Source organism: Podarcis vaucheri (assembly GCF_965113315.1).
Source record: "Podarcis vaucheri genome assembly, chromosome: W".
Classification (NCBI taxonomy): domain Eukaryota; kingdom Metazoa; phylum Chordata; class Lepidosauria; order Squamata; family Lacertidae; genus Podarcis; species Podarcis vaucheri.
The window spans coordinates 8,621,975-8,644,826 of NC_138757.1; the positions used below are offsets into that span (position 1 = coordinate 8,621,975).

The 22,852-nt window shown below is 45.0% G+C and overlaps 1 protein-coding gene and 1 long non-coding RNA gene across 3 annotated transcripts in view; one reads left to right on the forward strand and one right to left on the reverse strand.

Annotated features, from left to right (window-relative positions):
- LOC309523341 overlaps positions 1-22,852 on the forward strand; it is a 708,831-nt gene that overhangs the window by 684,008 nt on the left and 1,971 nt on the right. The window lies entirely within an intron of this gene.
- LOC309523301 (cullin-4B) overlaps positions 1-22,852 on the reverse strand; it is a 236,591-nt gene that overhangs the window by 58,437 nt on the left and 155,302 nt on the right. For both annotated transcript variants that reach the window (XM_082207090.1, XM_082207089.1), the window contains exon 11: positions 3,341-3,445. In XM_082207090.1, coding sequence (XP_082063216.1) covers positions 3,341-3,445 — 105 coding nt within the window. The remainder of the gene's footprint in view (positions 1-3,340; positions 3,446-22,852) is intronic.

The following is a 22,852-nucleotide window of genomic DNA, read 5'->3' on the forward strand; positions in this document are numbered from 1 at the left end:
GTATGTGAGAGGGTGTGACCAATGCCAACGAGCCAAGGGGGAGAGGCGGGCACCGGCAGGTTTATTAGAACCATTACCCACACCTGAAAGACCATGGGAAACAGTGGCAATAGATTTCATGACTGATCTGCCAAGGTCTAGAGGGAAAACAGCCATCATGGTTGTGGTAGACCTGTTAACCAAGATGGCCCACTTTATAGCCTGCTCACATGCGGTCACAGCAGAAGAAACCGCTAAATTGTTTGTAGAAAATGTGTTTAGGTTGCATGGCGCCCCCTTGAGGGTGGTTTCAGACCGAGGGAAACAATTTACTTCCAGGTTCTGGAGGAAGCTCATGAGCTTACTGCATGTAGAGGTTAATTTCTCAACTGCCCGTCATCCAGAAACCAACGGGCAGGCGGAAAGAGCTAATGGTGTCCTCCAGCAATATTTGAGGTGTTATGTGAATGACAGAGAGAATGATTGGGTGGAGAAGCTGGCGTTGGCAGAATTTGCCTACAACAATGCAGAGAACGTGTCCACGGGGATGAGCCCCTTTTTGGCTAATCACGGGTGCCATCCCCGAGCCTTCCCAGGGGGGGAAGGGGAGAACTGGAGCGTTCCAGCTGCAGAACAGTTCGTTGAAGAAATGGAAGCGATCCATCGCCAGCTCCAACTCAACTTAAACAGGGCTAAGGAGGAATATAAGAGGCAGGCAGACAAAAACAGAAGGGAAGGTGAAAGCATTAGGGTGGGGGACCAGGTGTGGCTGTCTACCCAAGGGTTACCATTCAAAGGGGGTTGTAAGAAGTTAAGACCCAAAAGGCTGGGCCCATTTGAAGTCACGCAGCAGGTCAACCCAGTGGCTTTCAGACTCCGGTTACCGAACCACATGAAGCTGCACCCAGTTTTCCACAGGTCGTTGCTGTCACCGTATAAAGGGGACAGAGAAGGGAGGGTCAATAGGGGACCAGCAATGGAGGAAAAGGAACACAGCTACCATGTAGCAGAGATTCTCGATTCCAGGTGGAAGGGAGATCAAGTAGAGTATTTGGTAATGTGGGAAGGGGAGCCGGAGTCGGAAAACACCTGGGTCATGGCAGAGGAGGTAGATGACGAGGTTTTAATAGAAACTTTTCATCAGAGATTCCCTCGTAAACCTCAGCCAGTGGCGAGGTTCCGGAGGGAATACTTTGCCACCACCGACGAAGAAGAAGAGTTGGAGGGGTTCTCTGATTCCGAGGAGGAGGAGGATTCAGCGAGCCGGAACGAAGACCGATGGAGGGAAATGTTCGAGACGTCTGAAGATGAAGAGGATTCTTTTCGGGGTTTTATCTCCTCACCGCCCAGAGGAGAGAGTATGGGCGGGGGGGAAGGGGGCCCGGGAGGGGAGGTGGATGTCAGGGAACTGACATCAGAGGAAAGGGAGGTGGTAGGGCTCCCAGAGGCTGGGAGGGAGTCAGCAGCTAAAGCAGGGACCAGCAGGGGGAGAGAGTGTACTCTGGAGGAGGATCTCATGAATGCTGAGAGAGACGCAGCAGCCAAGGCAGGAACTAGCAGGGAAGAGGGAGGGGTGAGAGACACGTCCAGCGAGAATAGCGGGGAGGTGTCAGAAGCAACCATAGGGAGACCCATGCTTCGCCGGAAGCTGCCACGTCGTGAGTCCAGGAGACGTGTTTCCGTTAAGGAGCTTCTTTGCTGGAAGCGCTTCCGCAGACAGCCACTGTCAGACTCTACGAGTGACTAGAGCAGACATGTTTGAGGAGCTCTGTCACACACAGAGGTTTGTGGAGCCACACAAACTCTGAGGGAACACGATTTTACGCACAAGCAGCTAATCATCCCATCATAATAGTCAATATAGGCACAGAGTTAATTTTTTAAACATTTTCTAATGGTGGTGTGCCTCGAGATTTTTTTCATGAAACAAGTGTGCCTTTGCCCAAAAAAGGTTGGGAAACACTGCTCTAAACTCACCGAAGTGTTGTTTTCTCTAGGTTTTCAGCAAGGGAAAGTTGATCCATGTGTATTTGTCAAAGAGGAAGGGCAAAAGAAGCTGTATTGCTTGTTTTATGTTGGTGATATTCTGTTCTTTTGGAAAGATGTCACAATGTACAATAACGCCCTAGCTCAACTGAAATAGCACTTTGACATGAAAGATCTTGGTGAGGTAAACAACTACCTATTTCTGGAAATAGAGAGAGATCAGGATGGTAACATTCTAGTACACCAGTCACGGAAAATTGCTGATGTCTTAAGCAAACTGAACCTGATGGATGCTAACCCTGTAGACACACCGATGACAACAGGTTATCAGGTAGATGACACTGAAGAAGCATTTTCTGACACTACACTGTACAGAAGTGTGCTAGGCAAACTAAACTTCATTGCCAGATGTTCAAGACCTGACACTGCTGTTAGCTGTAATTTGCTAAGCAGACAAGTCAACAATCCTACTGTTAAGGATTGGAAAGCTCTGAAACGCATAGCACGCTATTTGAAAGGCACTATGCATTACAGACTGAGATTTAACAATCAGAAGTCTGGTGGTCTTGAGATATTTGCAGATGCAAGTTTTGATGGTGACACTACAGACAGGAAAAGTACGTCTGGAGTTTGCTACATGTACAATCAGGGTCTATTTGATTGGTCATGCAAGAAGCAAGATAAGACGAGCCTGTATCAGCTTCAGATGGGCCGAAGCTGGTCAAAATCTCACATAGCCAAAGCCACTGCATCAAACAGCTGTGCAATCCTTTGGGAGGCAGAGACATGAGAGGGCATCAGAGGAGGGAGGGGAGGAAAGAGGGATGGAGGTCACTGCTGCCCGTGGCAAACCTGATCATCATTCAAGGCACCCCAGGTTGTCATGACACACTGGTTGAAAACCACTGCCAGAAGGGGAACCATTGAGCATCAACCATTCCCAAACCAACTCAGATGTATGGGCTTCCTAGCAGCTTACTTTGAGAAACGGAAGGGTGAATGGGAGTGGAGTGTTTGACTCCAAATCCTTATTATTTCCCCAAAGTAGCTCTACAATACAAGTAGCTGCTGTCCATGCATTCCACCTCATCCCCACCAACTCTTTAACAAGTCAAATAGCTTACAGATTCATAAAACACCTATGTGTATACAGTCATCCCTGTGAGTTAAGGGCAAGGAACCAATGTTATGTGACCTTGAGTAGTTAACAAGGGCTTAACCCTCATTTCTGCAGATCTAACCCAAAATAAAAGCCATTCTACTAGCTAAGAAACTGGGAGAATAGCAGTTAAACTTTGGATTCATTCAGCCTTATTGAGCCAATTTTTGCTGATATGTGCAGGTGTCTAGTGCAAATAGGAAGTCCAGCTCTTACCATAGATGAACCTAAATATAATCATAATTTTATCCAACATCTTTTCAAGCTCTTCATCAGTAGCCTCTTTGTTTCCTGCAAGAAGCTTTGAATCCACATACTTAGCTGAAGGAAAAACAAAAACAAAAAGTGATCAGATTTGAACTTGCATGCTTAAACAAAGTCTTAGTCTTACTCTAGACAAGTCTAGTGCTCTTCAAACTCTACTGGCCCATTGCCAGGTCTAACAGACAAGTGCCATGCAGACAACAGACCTGCCGTTCCCAAATGTCACATCATTGTGAAAAACAAAACAGAAGTTAATTCTCTGACCATTCGAAAGCACCATAATCTTCAGCCTCCTTCCTTGCTTGTAAGTATACCCTGTTGGGATGCAGCCAAGGAATCAAAGGCAATTGGCAGGCCCCCAGCTGGCCCCAGCCCACCGGTCGAACTCCACTCCTTGGATCAGCAAGAAACTGCAACCCAAGCTTCAGAAGCTTTCAGAAGCTGAGCATGCAAGCCAGCAGAGTAAAACACTTCGCAACAGAAGGGAAGGGAGAGGCATATGTGAGCATATTTACAGTTTTATTCAGCATACACCAGGACAAAGGAAAACATGTCTTCTCCCCTTCGTGTCCAAAGCAAGGCAGGAAAACAATAGCCATATACAAACGGAAGTTCCCAGCAAACTGTGCTGGAGTGTAAACAAGCATGTGACACACAACAGTCATGCCTTTTAAGGTGGAATGGAATATTCTAACATACCCAACTATTAAATAACAGGTCTGATTGGAGGTTGAACCCTGCACTCCATCTCAGATTCAGCTAAGGGGCTGCAAAGCTCCACCAGAGGAACTGGACTGATTTGTTAAACTTTGAAATATAGCCTTGTACAAGATATCTGTTAGTTATAATAAAGTTAACTGACAGTTCGGTTCTTTAGTTTATTGTTTTACCCAGAGGCCAAGACAAACTTGTAGCAATAGTATTTAACAAAATACAGAGCATACATCCATAATATAAGCCAACATCCATGATGTAAGAGAGATACCAGAGATACCCAAAAGCAAAAATCTAACTTAATTTCAGTTTAAACATCTGAATCACCAAAACAACTTATAGCAATTTTATCTATTTCATTTTTCCTGATTATTATTATTTTGCAGCCAGTGCATAGAGTCTGCATTACAAAGCTATTATTATCACTCAAAAGAAACTGAACCATTTCTGGGACTTCCTGAGAGGAATCAAGTAGGTTCGAAAGTGTTAAGGGTTTCAGAACTCACAGGGTTAAAGAGTTCTGAGTGACGTCTCTTTCCTGAGGCGTGGTCACAGACACTTACGGGAGTGGTTTGCTCTGAGTGTACCAGTCTGTCTGTGTCTCGTACGCTATGCGAGAGGAAGAATGTGCGAGGTTTCGCCGGGTCTGATTTATGCTGTTATGCTACATGATTAAAGGCTAAGAAGATAAGGAACGCCTTGTGTTTGTTCTGAATTATTACCCACACAGTGCAACTGCTTCTAACCGCTGTGATCGCTCTGCTACCGGCCAAAGAGGAGGAAGGACGTTTGGATCGGCACAGACAGTTTGCAAGCTGCGCAACGGAAGAGTGCCAGACTCCATGTTTGGCCCTCTTGGCCGCCATAGGTTATGGGCAGTTTGCCAACGCTTTGAAGCTGTTGCAGGAACGTCCCACGTGTGGGGGAAGCCAGCAAGCCAGCTGAAAAGTTGCTGGGGCCAGCTAGAGCTTTCTTTTGAGGCTGGAAGGAGCTCGCTGGGGAGAAGCGGTCTGCCTGAGCCGGGAGCCGGAGGAAGCTGTTGCCAGTCGTGAGTACGCTTACCCCGGGGGAGGAGATGGCTCAGTCCCAGGAACATGGCTTTGAGCTTAAGCTGCCATGTGCGAAGTTGATCAGCCAAACGTGGCTGGAGTGGAGCTATTTAGCAGAGTTGTCCTTAGTCGGAGCCAGGCTCTGGGAAATGGTCCAGCCGATGTCTAAGGCAGCTGGGGCAGTTGCAGGCCAATGTGAAGCTGAGAAGCGTGTGCTTGCGTTTTTGGCTGAGAACGTGGTTGCTGATCTGAAGCCTATTGTTCTGGGTGCCAGGAAGCCAGAGGCCACTTGGCTAGCGCTCCAGGAAGCTTGTGAAGCTGGAGGCGGAAGCAAGGGCCGGGAGATGGCTGCATCAGAACAGGAAAGGCAAGATGGCGCTGACCACCTTCGTGGAAGCCGGTGCACAGCTGGGAAAAGCTGTGGGGCCCCTGAGGGAGGTGAAGGGTCTAAAAGCTGCGTGGGTGCTGCATGTCTGCGTGAGGAGCTTGGAAAGGGGCGAGCTGCTGGGAGCCCTTTACCCATCAGAGGGGGTGCAGGAAAGCGTCCTGGGAGCCCTGTGAGAAGTGGGGGGGCGGTGAGCAGTAAAAGCTCAGAAAAGCCTCTTTTTCCAAAGGCTGCCAAGAGTTGTTTGCGTCGTAGGTCGAAGCCTGGGAAGCTGGACAGAGCTAGAGGCTTCAAGGCCAGCCACCTGTTGCAGAGGGAGATAAGCGCTGCAGAGCTGTCTGGGAACGCTGAGATAAGTCCAGTCTTCAGGGCAACAGAAGGAGTTGCGGTTACGGAAGCTGCCAAGGACAGGGGCAGCGGGACGTTTGTTGCCATGGCAACGCTACAGAACAACTCCAGCAAGGACAGAATGTTGCAGTGGGTGGTGGATTCCGGTGCCAGTCATCACCTGATTGGAACGCCACCTGCTGGGGGGCTGCGGAACTGCAGGGCTGTTTCAGCTGGAACAACTGTTACGTTTGCTAATGGGACACAAAAGCCAGTTTCTAACGTTGCAGATGTTTAGCTTTCCTTTTTGCAGGCGGAGCTGGAGTGCTACATTGTGCCGGGGATACATTGTTGCGTGTTACCTGTACCTGCTCTTGTAAAGCAAGGGTACAAAATTTGCTTTGAAAATGATGCCTGTTCCATTTTCAGAGGGGGGAAACAGCTTGTCAACATGGAATGCAAGAACAATCTCTTTGTTCTGGAAACACCTCTGGAGGGTGGGGGGAATGCTGGAAAAGCACAGGCACAGTGTGCTAATGTTCCCAGCCATGATTCATGTGTTCATGTATGGCACAAGAGAATGTCTCATGCTTGTTTGGAAGATGTTCAGAGGTTGCCCGGCTGCACCAAGGGTTGCAAAATCACACCATGTGAGGGATCCCTAGAGTGCAGGGCATGCAGAAAGGTACAAAGGTGCAGTTATCCCGGGGTAAAGAGGGTAACCACAAAACCTTTTGAGCTGGTTCACACAGACCTTGCAGGACCCATGAAGTGTGAGAGTCTGGGTGGGGCCAGGTTTGTGCTGACAGTGACAGATGATTTTTCTCAGAACGGATGGTCTTTCTCTCTCAAAACGCAGGGGGAGGCGGTGCAACTTATCCAGGATTGGGTTGCGGAGGTGGAACTAAGGTTCTCCACCAAAGTGCAAGGGTTCAGGAGCGACCGTGGGTCACAGTTCACTGGGTCTGCTCTGACGGAGTTTTTCAAGCAAAAGGGAATTCGTCACCAGGTGACGGATGCAAAGTCTCCTCAAGAGAGAGGCGTGGCAGAGCACAGGAGTGAAACACTGGCTGAAGCTGTCAGGGTTTTACTGTGTGACTCTGGGCTGCCTCAGAGCTTTTGGAGTGAAGCGTGGAAATTTGCCAGCTTTGTTTTTAACAGGTCATACAATCACGCTGTAGGTGACACACCGTTTTTTCTGTTGCACAAGAGGAAGCCAAGGGTGCATTTCTTCCGTGTGTTTGGTTCCAGGGCTTCAGTGCCAATACCAACAGCTCAACGGAAGGAGGGTGGTCCAAGGTACCAGGAAATGATCTTCTGTGGGTATGATCCTGCAACAAATGGGTGGAAGTTTGCATACCCAGAGGGTGATCAGACCAAGCTGCTGGTCAGCAAGCATGCTGAGTTCTGTGAGCAGGGTGGTTGGTCACGGCCTAGGGATGGTCCTGATGTTCTCTCAGAATGTCTGTCCGATTCTGAGGGGGAGGAAAGGGAGGAAGGAGAAACAGAGACGGAGCCTGTTGCTGAAGACCAGGTTGCTGATGAGGGTCAAGCACAGGGGTGGGTTTCTCCACAGGCTGTTAAGAGAGAACCCAAGAGTGAGCCTTCATCTCCTGTTAGCAAAGTGCAGAAGGCCCGAAGACGCAGCAAATCAGAGGGGGAGTCTTCTGTGCTAGGAGACACACTTGCTGATCCCAGTGGGTCAGGAGGAGCACCTGAGGTTGTGCTTCGGCGGTCAACTCGCACCACAAAGGGGATTCCACCTGAAAGGTTTCAGGTCACCAGTGTGTGGGTTGGTTTCGCACAGTGTGATTCTGGGAGTGTGGAAGGGATTCAACAATTGCCTGGGATAGATGCCAGTGGGAGGCAAAAGGCAATGGGAGGTGAGTTAAACTCAAAGAGGTCTGTAAATAGGGGTCCTCAGTTTCCCTCAGGATGCAAGACGAGAGGGGGTGTTAAGGGTTTCAGAACTCACAGGGTTAAAGAGTTCTGAGTGACGTCTCTTTCCTGAGGCGTGGTCACAGACACTTACGGGAGTGGTTTGCTCTGAGTGTACCAGTCTGTCTGTGTCTCGTACGCTATGCGAGAGGAAGAATGTGCAAGGTTTCTCCGGGTCTGATTTATGCTGTTATGCTACATGATTAAAGGCTAAGAAGATAAGGAACGCCTTGTGTTTGTTCTGAATTATTACCCACACACTGTAATTGCTTCTAACCGCTGTGATCGCTCTGCTACCGGCCAAAGAGGAGGAAGGACGTTTGGATCGGCACGGACAGTTTGCAAGCTGCGCAACGGAAGAGTGCCGGACTCCATGTTTGGCCCTCTTGGCCGCTATTATTATCACTGAAAAGAAACTGAACCATTTCTGGGACTTCCTGAGAGGAATCAAGTAGGTTGGTCGCAGCTTTTGGAGCTCCCCCAAAGCTGTAATTAAGTGGTGACTAATTACAACAAAGGGACACGGGTGGCGCTGTGGGTAAAACCTCAGCGCCTAGAACTTGTCGATCGTCAGGTTGGCGGTTCGAATCCCCGCAGCGGGGTGCGCTCCCGTTGCTCGGTCCCAGTGCTTGCCAACCTAGCAGTTCGAAACCACCCCCGGGTGCAAGTAGATAAATAGGGACCGCTTACTAGCGGGAAGGTAAACGCCGTTTCCGTGTGCTGCACTGGCTCGCCAGATGCAGCTTGTCACGCTGGCCACGTGACCCGGAAGTGTCTTCGGACAGCGCTGGCCCCCGACCTCTTAAGCGAGATGGGCGCACAACCCCAGAGTCGGACACGACTGGCCCGTACGGGCAGGGGTACCTTTACCTTTACCTTAATTACAACAAAGTTACAGAGATAACAGGAATAAACTCCTAGGTACTCCAGATGGATTGCTCACTGAAGAGGGATAGAGAAATCCCATCAGAAGGGTGAGTGAACCAGAAGTTCAGGTCAGGTGAGTTTGCTGGCCAATCAAGCACAGTAATGCCATGGGCATTGAACCAGGTTTCGGTACTTTTGGCAGTGTGGGAAGGTGCCAAGTCCTGCTGGAAAATGAAGTCAGCATCCCCATAAAGCTCGTCTGCGGAAGGAAGCATGAAGTGCTCCAAAATCTCCTGGTAGACGGCTGCGTTGACTCTGGATGTAATGAAGCACAGTGGACCAACACCAGCTGATGACATGGCTCCCCAAATCTCTTTTCTGATGAGAGCAGCTTTTGCATCTCATTTGGAAACCAAGGACCCAGAGTCTGGAGGAAGAATGGGGAGGCACACAGTGCCAGATGCTTGAAGTCCAGTGTGAAGTTTCCACAGTCTGTGTTGATTTGGGGACCTGAACCCCACAGAGAATCTATGGGGCATTGCCAAGAGAAAGATGAGAGACATGAGACCGAACAATGCAATACAATGCAATACAATACAAAATGAGAAGCAGAGGACTTCCAGTCAGCGCCAGCGATTAATGGCGGATTTCCCTCTGAGCTCCGGAGGGAGTCTGCTCCGCGGGTTCGGGTCCTGCCGCTACGGCGAAGCGGGGACCCCTAAAAATCACAGGTGGTGAAGCCTGTGAACGAGGAGACTCGGCGGGCACCTTTTGCGCCCCCCCCAAACTGTGAAGGAGCCTTTTTAAAGGCTTCAGAACAGCAGCGGGTGAGCGGCGCGGTGCTGAGAGTTGTTTACCCAGTCCGTGGAGTGAAGCCGCATCGCCATTATCGGAGAGCGCTGATTTCTTCCTGAGAATTGGATTTAAAAGCAACTACCCGTGAGTAGGACTAAAGGATTAATTGGAGCTAAATTTTTCAATAATTTTGGTACCGAAACGGGAAAGGTATAAAGAGGAAGTCTGCCTTTCCGCTCTGTAGATAGATCAAAGCAAAGAGACTGCTAAGCTGTAACCTTTGGAGAAGTTTATTTGGAAAAAAGCAAATCCACCGTTAAAAAAGCAGCCCTCCTCCCGTTTGCAGGAGCGGTGGGGGAGGAAACTGTACTTTTTATACCTGCATGAAAAGGAGAGAATAAAAATACATCCACTGTCTTAAACCCTGGGGACGGACTGCCTTGAGAGGGAAGCCGACTTGCGGACTGTCAGCACGTTAAGGTAAAGATTCTGGAAGTGACTTTTGAGCTAATTCTGTGAAAAGATACAGTGTCCCTGGACTGTTTTTGGATTGTTTTGTGCTTTAAAGTAACTCTGGAGGTAATTGAAACTGTGGCTTTTTAGGAGATATGGGGGATTTTTAAAGAATACATTTGTTTCAAACTTGTAAAGTGAAGCTGGAAACTTCTCCCCCTAGAGGAGACTTTGTTGCAATAGTAACAATTAAGCCACTAGCAGCTGAGCCACTGGAAATTTCCTATTCAAAACAAAACCACAGGCGTGAGACTGACCTTGGCTTGGCATGAGAGTGTTATGGCAGATGGTAAAGGGAAAGTAGAACCGGTACAGGAAAAAAGTCTTAGATCCGGCAGACAATATAAGACTGATATTTCACAACAAAGAAGGGCTTCAACATCCGGAGGTTCAGGAGCAGCTGCTGCCTCGCAAACAAAAGTAAAAACTATGTCATCTGAAGATGCACTGGCAAAGGCACTTGGTAAAATTAATGAATCTTTGGAATATTTAATGAAACAAGGGGCAGAGACAAGTAAACAAGTTGCAGAAACTAACAAGCAAGTAGCTGAGGTCTCAGCGAAAATTGATTTAAATACTACAAGCATAAATGAGCTCGGAAAGAAGGTGAATTCTAATACACAGACTATTGAAAAACTTTTAGAGGAATCGGCTACAACTCGAAAGATTGCAGAGGAGGCTAAGGAAATCGCAATTGCTACCCAGGAGAAGATACCACCGGTCTTTAAGAAATTGGAGGACCATGATTTGACACTGTCCATGATTGATTTGCAAAGAAAAGAGAGAAACTTAAGAATCAGAGCAGTACCTGAAAGTGAGAAGAATAATTTGGTGGACTTTCTTACAAAAGAATTTTCGGACTTTTGGCAACAGGGCCTGGAGAAGGATGAATTCAAGATAGTGAGTGCTTTTAGACTTGGCACAAGACAAAGAAGGAACAAGGCAAGAGACTGTTTGATAACTTTAAGATCAAAAGAAGAAAGAGACAAAATTCTGAATTTGCACTACCAAAAAACACTGGAAATTGAAGACTCTCAGGTGGAGATCTTCAAGAATATACCGAAACACATTTTGGATGTAAGAACCTACTACAGAGATCTGGTTGTTTTACTGAAAAGAAATAACATATTCTTCAGGTGGGAATTCCCCCAAGGCCTATCCTTTAAATATAAAGGAAGGAAAATAAGAATAAGGTCAGTGAGTGATAAAGACAAGTTTTTGAGAGACCATGAAGAGGATCTTCAGAAAGAGGCGGAATCTGGAGAGGAGCCAATCTCATCAGGAAAAGGAATATTGGACATAGCAAACTTATCATTTGGACTGCAACTACCGACAGAAGAAGAACAACTACTTGGAGCAGTAGGAGGGAAGAGTAAATAACTTCATCATGGCTCTGCAACTTCTAAGCTGGAATTGTAATGGTCTTAATATACCCCGGAAGAGAAAAAGTGTTTTTCATATATTAAAGAAAGAACAATTGGACTTGATTTGTTTACAAGAGACACATGTGATGAGGTCACATAGGAAAATACTTATTAATAAAAGATTGGGACAAGAATTCATCTCATCTGACAGAGTTAAAAAAAGAAGAGTGGTGATATATGCAAAGGAAAGACTGTTGCCGAAATTAATTTTTAAAGATGATCAAGGAAGACTCTTGGCAATTGAAATTCAAGTTCAAGGAGAGAAATTTTTGATTGTAGGAATTTATGCACCGAATGAGGGGAAATCTGAATTTTTTAAGAAGTTGCATGAGATTTTGCTGGATTATCTGGACTATAACCTAATTTTGATGGGAGATATGAATGGAGTAGTATCTACAAATATGGACAAAGCACAAAGACAGGTAGTTACTAAAGATGGAAGACTACCAAAAACTTTTTTTGAAATGACTGACAATATGGATTTGGTCGATATTTGGAGAACAAAAAACCCACTTGAGAGAGAGGGAACCTTCTTTTCTGAAGCCAAAATGACATGGACTAGAATTGACCAAATATGGGTTACTAGAGGAATGGCACCAAAGATTAAAAAAAAGTTGAAATCTGCGCAAAAACCTGCTCCGACCATAACGCCATAAAGATGGAGATGAAGCAAACAACAGCTGGCTCCTTCAGATGGAGGATGAATGACACCTTATTTAGAGATGAAGAAGTGTACAAAAAGGCCCAAAAAACTTTGAGAGACTATTTTGAAATAAATTTAAAAACAGATGTTGAAAAAAGAGTAATCTGGGACGCAAGTAAAGCCGTTATGCGAGGATTCTTGATACAACAAAATGCAATAAAGAAGAGAAGCCAAAATGAGAAGAAAGATAAGATTTTGGAGAAGATAAAAGAAGGGGAAAGGAAATTAAGATCAAAACCAAAGTCTCAGGAGATTTTGAGAGAAATTAAGTTATATCAAACACAATATATGGAATTGATGAACCAAGAAATAGAATGGAAAATTAAACAAATGAGACAAAAGACTTTTGAATCAGCAGATAAATGTGGTAAATTATTGGCTTGGCAAATGAGGAAAAGACAAAAATTAAATACGGTTACAAATTTAGAAGTGGAAGGAAAGAACATTTACAATCCAGTTGAGATTAGAAACTGCTTCCAGAGATATTTTAAACAACTATATTCACAAGGGCCGCAGAAAGAATTGGATATAGAACAATTTCTTGAGAAAAATGGACTAAAAAAAATCTCTCATGAAAGTAAAATAGTTTTGAATCAGAAAATAACTGAATTGGAAATAGAAGGTGCCATTCAAAATATGCAATTGGGTAAATCTCCGGGACCAGATGGGCTGACTTCCAGATACTATAAAGCTTTGAAGGAGTGGCTAGTACAACCTTTGAAGGAAGTCTGCAATGAAATTTTGGAGGGGAAAAGAGCACCAGAATTGTGGAAAGAGGCTTATATTACACTTATACCGAAGACAGAGACTGAAAAGACTCAACTTAAGAACTACCGCCCTATCTCGTTATTAAATGTGGATTATAAAATCTTTGCTGACATTTTGGCTAAGAGACTGAAAAAAGTTTTGATGGAGGAGATTCACAGAGACCAAGCGGGCTTTCTCCCAAGAAGACATTTGTCAGATAATGTAAGGAATATAATTGACATTTTGGAAAAGCTAGAAGTGAATATAAACACTAAAGCAGTTCTGATATTTGTGGACGCGGAGAAAGCCTTCGACAATATTTCCTGGAGCTTTATGAGGAAGAATCTCCGGGGGATGGGGGTAGGCCAAGGGTTTGAAAACGGTATAGGTGCAATATATTCTGAACAAAAAGCAAAGCTAATTGTAAACAATGTGGTTACGGAAGAATTTAAGATAGAAAAAGGGACACGTCAGGGGTGCCCAATCTCTCCATTACTTTTTATATCAGTCCTGGAGGTTTTGCTGAATATGATTAGAAGGGATCAGCTGGTTAAAGGGATACAGGTCGGAGCTAAACAGTATAAACTGAGAGCATTTGCAGATGATCTGGTGCTTACATTACAAGAGCCAGAATCTAGTACTAAAAGGGTCTTAGAATTAATTCAAGAGTTTGGTCAAGTAGCAGGATTTAAATTGAATAAGCTAAAAACTAAGGTATTAGAGAAAAACTTAACAGCTATTGAAAAAGAGAGGTTTCAGAATGAGACAGGATTAATTGTGGTTAAGAAAGTGAAATATTTGGGGATTAATATGACAGCTAAAAATGTGAATTTATTTAAAGATAACTATGAGAAATGTTGGACAGAAGTGAAAAAAGACTTAGAGATCTGGTCAAATTTGAAGCTTTTCTTGTCTGGTCGAATTGCGGTTATAAAGATGAATGTATTGCCTAGAATGTTGCTTTTGTTCCAAACATTGCAAATCATGGACAAGATGGACTGTTTCAAGAAGTGGCAGAAAGATATTTCGAAATTTGTTTGGCAGGGCAAGAAACCTAGAATAAAATTTAAGATTTTAACTGATGCAAAGGAAAGGGGGGGATTTGCCCTGCCAGACTTTAAACTATACTATGAATCAGCAGTTTCTGCTGGTTGAAAGACTGGCTGCTTCTTGAGAACACAGACATTTTGGACTTAGAAGGTTCTAACAATATTTTTGGGTGGCATGCATATCTGTGGTATGACAAGGTTAAAGCTCATAAAGCTTTTAAAAATCATATTGTCAGGAAAGCATTATATAATGTCTGGATTAAATATAAAGACTTGTTGGAAAATAAAACTCCAAGGTGGTTGTCGCCAATGGAGGCAAAGGCTGTGAAAAGGCTCAATATGGAGTCCAAATGGCCAAAATATCGGGAAATTTTGGAACAAGAAGGGGACAAACTGAAACTGCAGAGTTTTGAGAAATTAAAAGATAAAGTGCGAGATTGGTTTCATTATTATCAAATAATGGAGGTTTATAAGTTGGACAGGAAAATTGGCTTCCAGGTGGAAAAATCAAAATTGGAAACAGAATTGCTAGAACCCAATACTAAGAACTTGTCAAAAATGTATAACTTGCTGTTGAAATGGAATACGCAGGATGAAACGGTGAAATCAGCCATGATTAAGTGGGCACAAGATATTGGTCATAATATTATGTTCGCTGACTGGGAACAGTTGTGGACCACCGGTATGAAATTTACGGCATGTAATGCCTTAAAGGAAAATATTATTGAAAATGATTTATAGGTGGTACATGACCCCAGTCAAGCTTGCAAAAATTTACCACTTGTCTGATAATAAATGTTGGAAATGTAAAGAGACTGAAGGTACATTCTTTCACCTTTGGTGGACGTGCCCAAAGATTAAGGCTTTCTGGGAAATGATATATAACGAACTGAAAAAAGGTACTTAAATATACCTTCCTGAAGAAACCAGAGGCCTTTCTCTTGGGTATGGTCGGCCAATTGGTGTCAAAGAAGGACAGAACATTCTTTATGTATGCTACAACAGCAGCAAGAATACTCATCGCAAAGTATTGGAAGTTACAAGAACTACCCACCTTGGAAGAATGGCAGATGAAGGTGATAGACTATATGGGACTGGCAGAAATGACTGGCAGAATCCGAGACCAGGGAAGAGAGACAGTGGAAGAAGATTGGAAGAAATCTAAGGACTATCTTAGGAAACATTGCAAAATTATTGAATGCTAGAATGACGTTGGTTTAGAAATTATGTGGTTTCTAGCTGTAATGATTAAGTAAAAGGAAAAGAAAGGTTAAAAATTTAAATGGAAAATAAGGGAGAGGATTTGCTGAATTAATAATTGGAAATTGGAATACAGAAAGGGGAGGTATGAGGAAGTCAGGGAAGTAAGTTACAAGTAAATAGGGGATTGAAACTATACTTGTTTTTGTTTTTTTGTCTGTTTGTATTATTGTTTTGTCTTGTTTTTATAAAATCTTTGAAACTTTAATAAAAATCTTTTTTAAAAAAAACAAACAAAATGAGAAGCAGAGACTGGAGGGTGGAGCAAGGCAGGTGGAAGGAGGCCTTGCCTGATGAAGTCTCTCCCCTCACAGTTCTTCCTCCAGGCACAGCTTCCTTATGAGACGACCCAGGGCCAGGGGGTGGGGCAAGGCAGGTGGAAGGACGCCTTGCCTGATGAAGTCTCTCCCCTCACCCTGGTCTTCCATAACACCTCAGCAGTGCCACAGGCTGATAGCATCCATGCTACACCGCATTGAGGCAGTAATTGATGCAAAAGGGGCCCAAACCAAGTACTGAGTACATATGCATGCTTCTACTTCTCAGAAGTCCAATATTGCTCTATTTGCAATCCTTGTTTTGCTGATTTCATTTAATATTCTAATTTTCTGAGATTGTTAATTTGGGGTTTTCATCAGTTGTATGCCATAATCATCACAAATATAACAAATAAAGGCTTGACATACCTCGCTTTGCATGTCATGAGTCTATCTCATATATAAGTTTCACCTTTTCAGTTGAATTACTGAAATAAATGAACTTTTCCATGATATTCTAATTTTCCAAATTTCACTTGTACTTTTGAAACTGCTATAAACCACTAAAGTAATTAAATAACTACTCAACTGTCGATAAACATGTCAATCTGAAATATGACCCTAAAGCTGGCTCAAAAAGAGTAGTAATTGAAGGCTGATTGTAAAACTGCTATCCAATAGTCTAATTTATTTATGGTAATGAGAATTAATGGTGGCATTGCACTAGCTGTGGCAAATGGAATGCTAAGGAGTGTAGGAATGTGTTGACTTTGAGCAAGTTCCTCTAACAGCACCCATGATTGCAAGTATGTCAACTGTGGTGGATTTGCAAAAATTACTTCATGGGCAGAGAAAACAATTAAGAATTGAGATGCAGAAGATAATAATAAGCAAATATCTGAATAAAGCGGAGGCCAGTGAGGAAGTGCAGCCCCTGAGAAAAATTATTGGAGAAGATTTGTCAGATCAGGAAGAAGGTCTTACACAGTTCCCTGAGGGTCACAGCCATGCCTAGAGGATGGCTCAGTGCCACTGGAAGTACAATCTGGAATGATTTTAGAAGACAAAGCAACTAAGCCTCCTGCAGTAGCTGGAATGCTGGAAGGATCAATGTAATGCTGGAGCCAGGATGTTTAGAGCCAAGATGTTGAAGAACAAGATGTTCCAGAGGGGGAAGAGACATGTGGTAGTGATAAGTGACTCTTTACTGAGGGCAACAGAGGCAGTAATGTGTGGAGGAAACAGGATGTCACGGGAGGTGTGTTTTCTGGGTGCAAAGATTCATGATGTAACAGAGAAGTTGCCAAGTCTTATAAAGCCCAATGACCACTACCCCTTCCTTCTGATTCACGTGGGTACTAATAATATTGCCACACACAGCCTGCAACGCATAGCAAGGGACCATGAGACACTGGGCAGGTAACTGAAGAGACATGGGGCACAGGTAGTCTTTTAACTACTCCTTCCTGTTGAAGGTTGTGGCCCAGGGAGAGGAAAATACTTGAAGTAAACCACGGGCGGCAAAGGTGGTGTCATCAGGAAGGCTTTGGCTTCTTGGATCATGGTTTCCGCTTCCTTGTGGAGGGACTTCTGGTGAGAGATGGGCTGCACCTCACAGCAGTTGGCAACAATGTGTTTGCTAAGAGTCTCGAGAACCTGATCAGAACTTTAAACTAGATCTTGAGGGGGAGGGAGACAACATTACAAACGACAGAAGAGCACCTGGCACTGAGGAAAATAGCTTCATTGATGCACAGAAAACTGAGGTGCTCTACAAACCTGCTAAAGGGCAAGCAACTACAGAAAGGAAGGAGCTGGAGGGAATAACCCATGGTTTCAGTTGTCTCCGCACAAATACACAGAGTATGGGAAACAAGCAAGACGAACTGAAGCTTTTAGTACAGGATGGCAAATACGACCCGGTAGACATTACTGAAACCTGGTAGGATGAGACTCATGACTGGAATGTAGGAATTGAGGGGTATAACCTGTTCAAAAGGAATAGACCAAATGTGAGAGCTGTGGGCGTCTCTCCTCTGAGTTGTAAATTCTGTTGCCATAAATTCTGCAGAGTCACTTGAACAGCCGGGGGTTGCCCCCCTCCAGCCCTGGCTTCATTTTCTCTTCCCCGTGAAGAGAGGCAGGCCAGCAGAGATACTGTGAGAGCTGTGGGCGTCTCTCCTCACCACAAACGCCACAGAAGCCTCTTGAAGTTTTTATATTCTTTATTTACAGTATTTACAACGGGTCATTAGCACATCGTTCATCCATCAGTGTCATTCAGTTCAGATCTCTGCCGAGGCCTGTGTTTGCCTCTCCAACAGCTCATAAAATGATGAAGTTTCCCCGCCTCGCTTTTCAGCCATCTTTTCCCTGCATCTTGTGAGAGCAGCCGTAAATCTCTCCCCAATTCTGAGCTCGAGCTTAACCCTTGTGTTTCCTGTGAACTTCCAGGCTCACTAGCCCTTCCTGGGCTTATTTCAATAGCTCTCTCCTCATCACCTCCCTCCACCTTGGGCACCTCGTCCACTTCTTCCACTCCCAGGTCCTCCCCTTCCCTCTGAGGAACTTGAAGCCTCTGGTTTGTCCCTGACACCAAACAGGAAGGGAGAAGGAGTAGCATTATATGTAAAGGATGTGAAAAGCAGATTGAGAGTATATGGGTAAAAACTGTAGGAGAGAAGGAACAGTGACCTTACTGTAGGTGTTTGCTATAGACCACCAAGCCAGACTGAGGACTCAGATGATGCCTTACTAGAGCAGATTACCAAACATTCAAAAATAAGAGATATAGTAATCATGGGAGACTTCAGCTTCCATGATATCTGTTGGGACTCAAACTCTGTCAAGAATGTAAGATCTGACAAATTCCTTCATTGCCTCGCTGACAATTTCATATCCCAGAATGTGGAAAAGGCAACAAGGGGATCATCTATCTTGGAAATAGTACTCACCAACAGGGAGGAACTGACTGACGAAGTGGAAGTACTCAGAAACTTGGGAGGAAGTGATCGTGTTCTACTGGGTTTCATGATACAGAGGCAAGGGAAAACAGTGTAGTAGGACACGCACTCTGGAAGTCCAATTTCAAAAAGTTTAAGGAGCTACAGGGTGTGATCTCATGGTCAGAAAAACTCAAAGAGAAGGAAGTACAAGAAGGATGGAAGTTTCTAAAAGGAGAAATATTGAAGGCCCAAAGGGAGACGATACCAACAGGAAAGAAAAGTGGGAGGCATCTAAGGAAACCGGTGTGGCTGCATAAGGAGCTTACAGATGAGCTGAGTTAAGAAGGGCATGTATAAGAAACGGAAAAAAGGGGGAAATGTCAGGGGTCCAAGTTCCCAGCTTGATAACACAGTAAGTGAAGGTAATTAAAAGTGAGGATTTATTGCAAAAACAAACAGATAGCTCCGGACAGCTCTAACGCAGCCGCCGGCATTATCACTCAAGATGACCCTTCTAAAGAGTTATTCCTGCGCCTTCAGCAGATATTGAACTTACAACCCCTACTTCTCTTGTTTTGCTTCCTATCTAACAACCCTCCCCTTCACCAACTCCTCGGACTGATTGGATCAGCTCCAACTTCTTCTGGGTCTGAGAGGGGTTAGTTCACACCTGATTGTGTTCCAGAAGAGCTCTGGCTGTGTTTCACCCTGCCTTATCATCCTGCTCGTCATGGTCAGGAAAAGCTGACGGCTGCAGCTGCTGGCTCTGCCCTGTCTGAGTCAGATCAAAACCTCCCTGTTCCTGGCTGCTTTCTGACTTTGGCTGTAAATCTTCACTTGGAGCTGGCTCATTCCTGACACCAACCCCTCCTCTAGGTATTGGGATTTCAGTTCCCACCAGCTGCGGAGAAGCAGCAACATTGTTTACATCATGTGATGTGTCTGAGTGTGAGATAGGAAGTCTTACTCAGGTCTCAGAGTTCTCAGTGTAACCGGGTGGAGTTACTGAGAGCCCCCTTCCACTTCTGGATAAAAGCAGAGTCGAGTCACAGACTCTCATGCTGTACTGCTGAAGGCGAGCAGACATGATTTGAACAGTCAAATAAAGTAGCTGGTTAGACTACGGACTGTCTTCTTTCTTCTGTGATGCAATGCCAGGAGGAAGTGAGTGTGCTCCTCTCAGAAGGGAGGAGTCGCTTATTAACGGTCTCTCTGGACTAATGGTAGATTTTAGCCAGAGAGTGACCTCCGGAGAATGCCCCGGAGTGCCTGGGATGCTGGCAACCCTCCTGGGCGGGCGTTTTTCCAACATGTGGTAGCAGAGGATGGTTCTGCAATAGCCAGACCTCTGATGTTTTGCCAGCAGATGGCTGGTGGTTGCCTGTATGCAGATGGATGCCGATGCGGATTGATGGTCGAAAGGCTCGACTGAATGGTGCCGATCGGATCTCTGAAGTTCTGCAAAAGAAGCTGCTGCTTTGGAACAAAGCACTGCCCAGTTCCTCATTCTGGGGGAGAGTTTTTGAAGCAGCCTGTTACAGCTGTTTATCCTGCTGGCAGACAACGGAAGCCAGGACTGATTGCCGCTAAAAGGGAAGTGTGAGTAATCAGCTTTTGATTTATGAGGCTGCTAAACCTCAAAGAGAGAAGCAAGTTGGAATTGAGCAATTAAGAGGCTCATAGACTGCTTGAAAATTTACAGTTTGTTGCTCAGTAGAAGCTGATAGCTGTTTAATTGGAGCCAAGATGGATTCCTGGCAAGGGGATGGGAAGATGATTTGTCCCCTCCTGACCAACAATAATTATTCAAGCTGGTGTCTGAAAATGAAAGCAATGTTACAGCACCAGAGAATATGGGATGTGGTTGAGAACACGGTTCCTGCAGCGCCTGGTAGGCTATGGAACGATCGCAATACCCAAGCAAAGGCTGCAATAATTCTGTGTCTGTCAGATGACCAATTAATTCATGTGCAAGATTGTGCACACGCAAGGCTAATGTGGCAGTGCACATGCGTGAAGCAGCCGGGACGGCTTTGCTGCACTTTCAGCAGCTCACCAATATGAGGTTGAAAGTGGGAGATCTCCAGGAGCACCTCACTAAAATGCAATATTTGCGTAACCAGCTGGCGCAGCGGAATTTTCCACTAGATGAGGATGTTTTGCTACATGATGATAAACAGTCTATGTCCATTAAACTTTAATTAGTTTAATGTTAAGTAAACGTCCAGTGCGCTTCCAACGCCATAAATCTTATCTCAGCAGAGAATTTCGTGCAGCGGTTGAAGAAGGCAGGAGAGTCAGTACCCTTCAATGAAGAATCCTGGAGCAAGCACTTTGGAACTCAGGAAAAAACTTTATTTACAAAAGAAAAAACCCTGGCAATAAAGCACACATGCTTTTATCTCCGGCTTAAAGAAAACTTTACTCTAAACTTAACTCATATTAGCAAACACGCCCATGGCCACAAACTGAGTCTGCGAATCAGGTCAAGGGGGGGGGGAGAGAAAACACACGGGTGAACTGACTATTTATACAAACTAACTCACATTCCTGGATGCTTAATGACTTCCAGCTGCTCAGTGATTAGAACGACTTGTTACCTCTTAACCCTTTAGTACCAACAGTCTAGACCAGAGGTTTGGGACTGTTGCCAGTCAGCACCCTGCCAGCTGCAGATCTGAACGTCTCAAGGATTTGTGCAGCTCTTATGAATGAGAACGATCGATTGGCTGTATTTGCCGTTTCTGAGGGGGAGAGTGGAGCTACGTCAGCTTCCCCCACAGTTGCTCAGGAGGAGCAGGCAGTTGCCTTAAACGCCATTCGTTGCCACAGGTGTGGCCTTCTCAGCCATGTGCAGAAGAACTGCAAAAGCCGTGTTTCCAAATTAGCCAAGGGGAGCTCCGGAAAAACAGAGGCCGGTAGCAAGGGTTGTGCTAAGCCTCAGACAAAGCCCGCTAAAGCTTTGTTTTTGTCAAAGTCTTCATCGTCGACCTGGAATTTGTTTGTCACAGACACAGGCGCGACAAACCACCTCTCAGGAAGAAGAGGATTATTTTCCATGTTTGAGAGTCGACGTTTCACCGTGAAGCAAGCTAATGGTCAGGAGCTGGAAGCTACTGGGTTTGGGACTGTGTTTCTTAAGAGTCTCAATCTGACCATTAGCAAGGTGTACTTTGTGCCAGGTTTGGAGTTCAACCTGCTCAGCGTGTCACAGCTAACAAAGCAAGGACTGGTGGTGTCCTTTGATAAGAGAAGATGCACAATCTTCTCTCTCCTGTTGTGCAGTGCATTCTACATTCCTAGTAAGAATCACTGTGTCAGAATCAGGCAATAAAACTTTGTATTGACCGTTCTCATAACCCATGAAAATGCCCCGTGCACCTTTTGCACCTTGTGGTGTTTCTACCCACATGTGAGACCCGAAAACCTTTAAGTGCTTGGCAGAAGGTTTTCTCTGGAACAGTTTCTCAAAAGGAGAACTTTCCATACCTGCTGAAACCTTTCTTACCCACATGTAAGAAAAAGCGTTCAGCGACTCAGCCCAAAACTTCTGGGGCAAACCTGCACTTAGCAGTTGTGCTTTCATGCCTTGTTGCAACTCTGTGTTCACCTTGACACATGCACTCTTGTTCCATGAAGCTTCTGAGACAGCATCTTTCTGCTCAATCTCCTGTTCACCTAGGAAATTTTGAAATTCCTGTGAAACAAAAACCTGCTTTTCATCAGTGAAAAGACTTTCAATATTAGCATCATGAACAAATTTCACCTTATCACAAAATTCTCTGAACTTTGTTAAGGTTTGCTGGGGTTTCTGCAAGATATACACCCATATTGAGAAAAACAATCAACCATTATCAGGTAGTACTTGGCTTTGCCTCTAAAAAGTGGTAGAGGTCCAACCACATCAGCATACACACACTGGAAAACTCTGGTGACTTTGCCAGGCTTCTTGCCTGTGGGACCTGTAACACAAGATACAGCAACACCATCACAATTCTTACAATCAGTACTATCAAAGGAAAGCAAATAAAGCCCATCTTCTTTGTAGGCATAAAGAAGTGGTGTCCCATCTCTGGAGATCACACATCTCTCCTTGTTGCAGGATATCTCAAAACCCTGCTCAGTCAGGTGTGACACACTCAACAGGTTGTACTTTAAACCTGGAACAAAATAAACATTGTTAATGGTGATTTGGAGACTCTCAAGAAACACTGCTCCAAACCCAGTGGCTTCCAACTCATGACTGTCTGCTTGCTTGATGGTGTAATGCCGATCCTCGAAAGTGGTAAACAATCCCTTGCGTCCAGTCAGATGGACTGTGGCTCCTGTGTCGACAACAAAAGCATTCCAAGTTGACGCTGTCTTCTGTGTAATCAAAGCAAGACCTTGCTTGGACTGGGGCTTAGCACGCTCTCTGCTACCGGCCCCTCCTTTCTCTGAGCTCCCCTTGGCTCCTTTGGAAATTTGGCTCTTTCGACAGTTTTTCTGTAG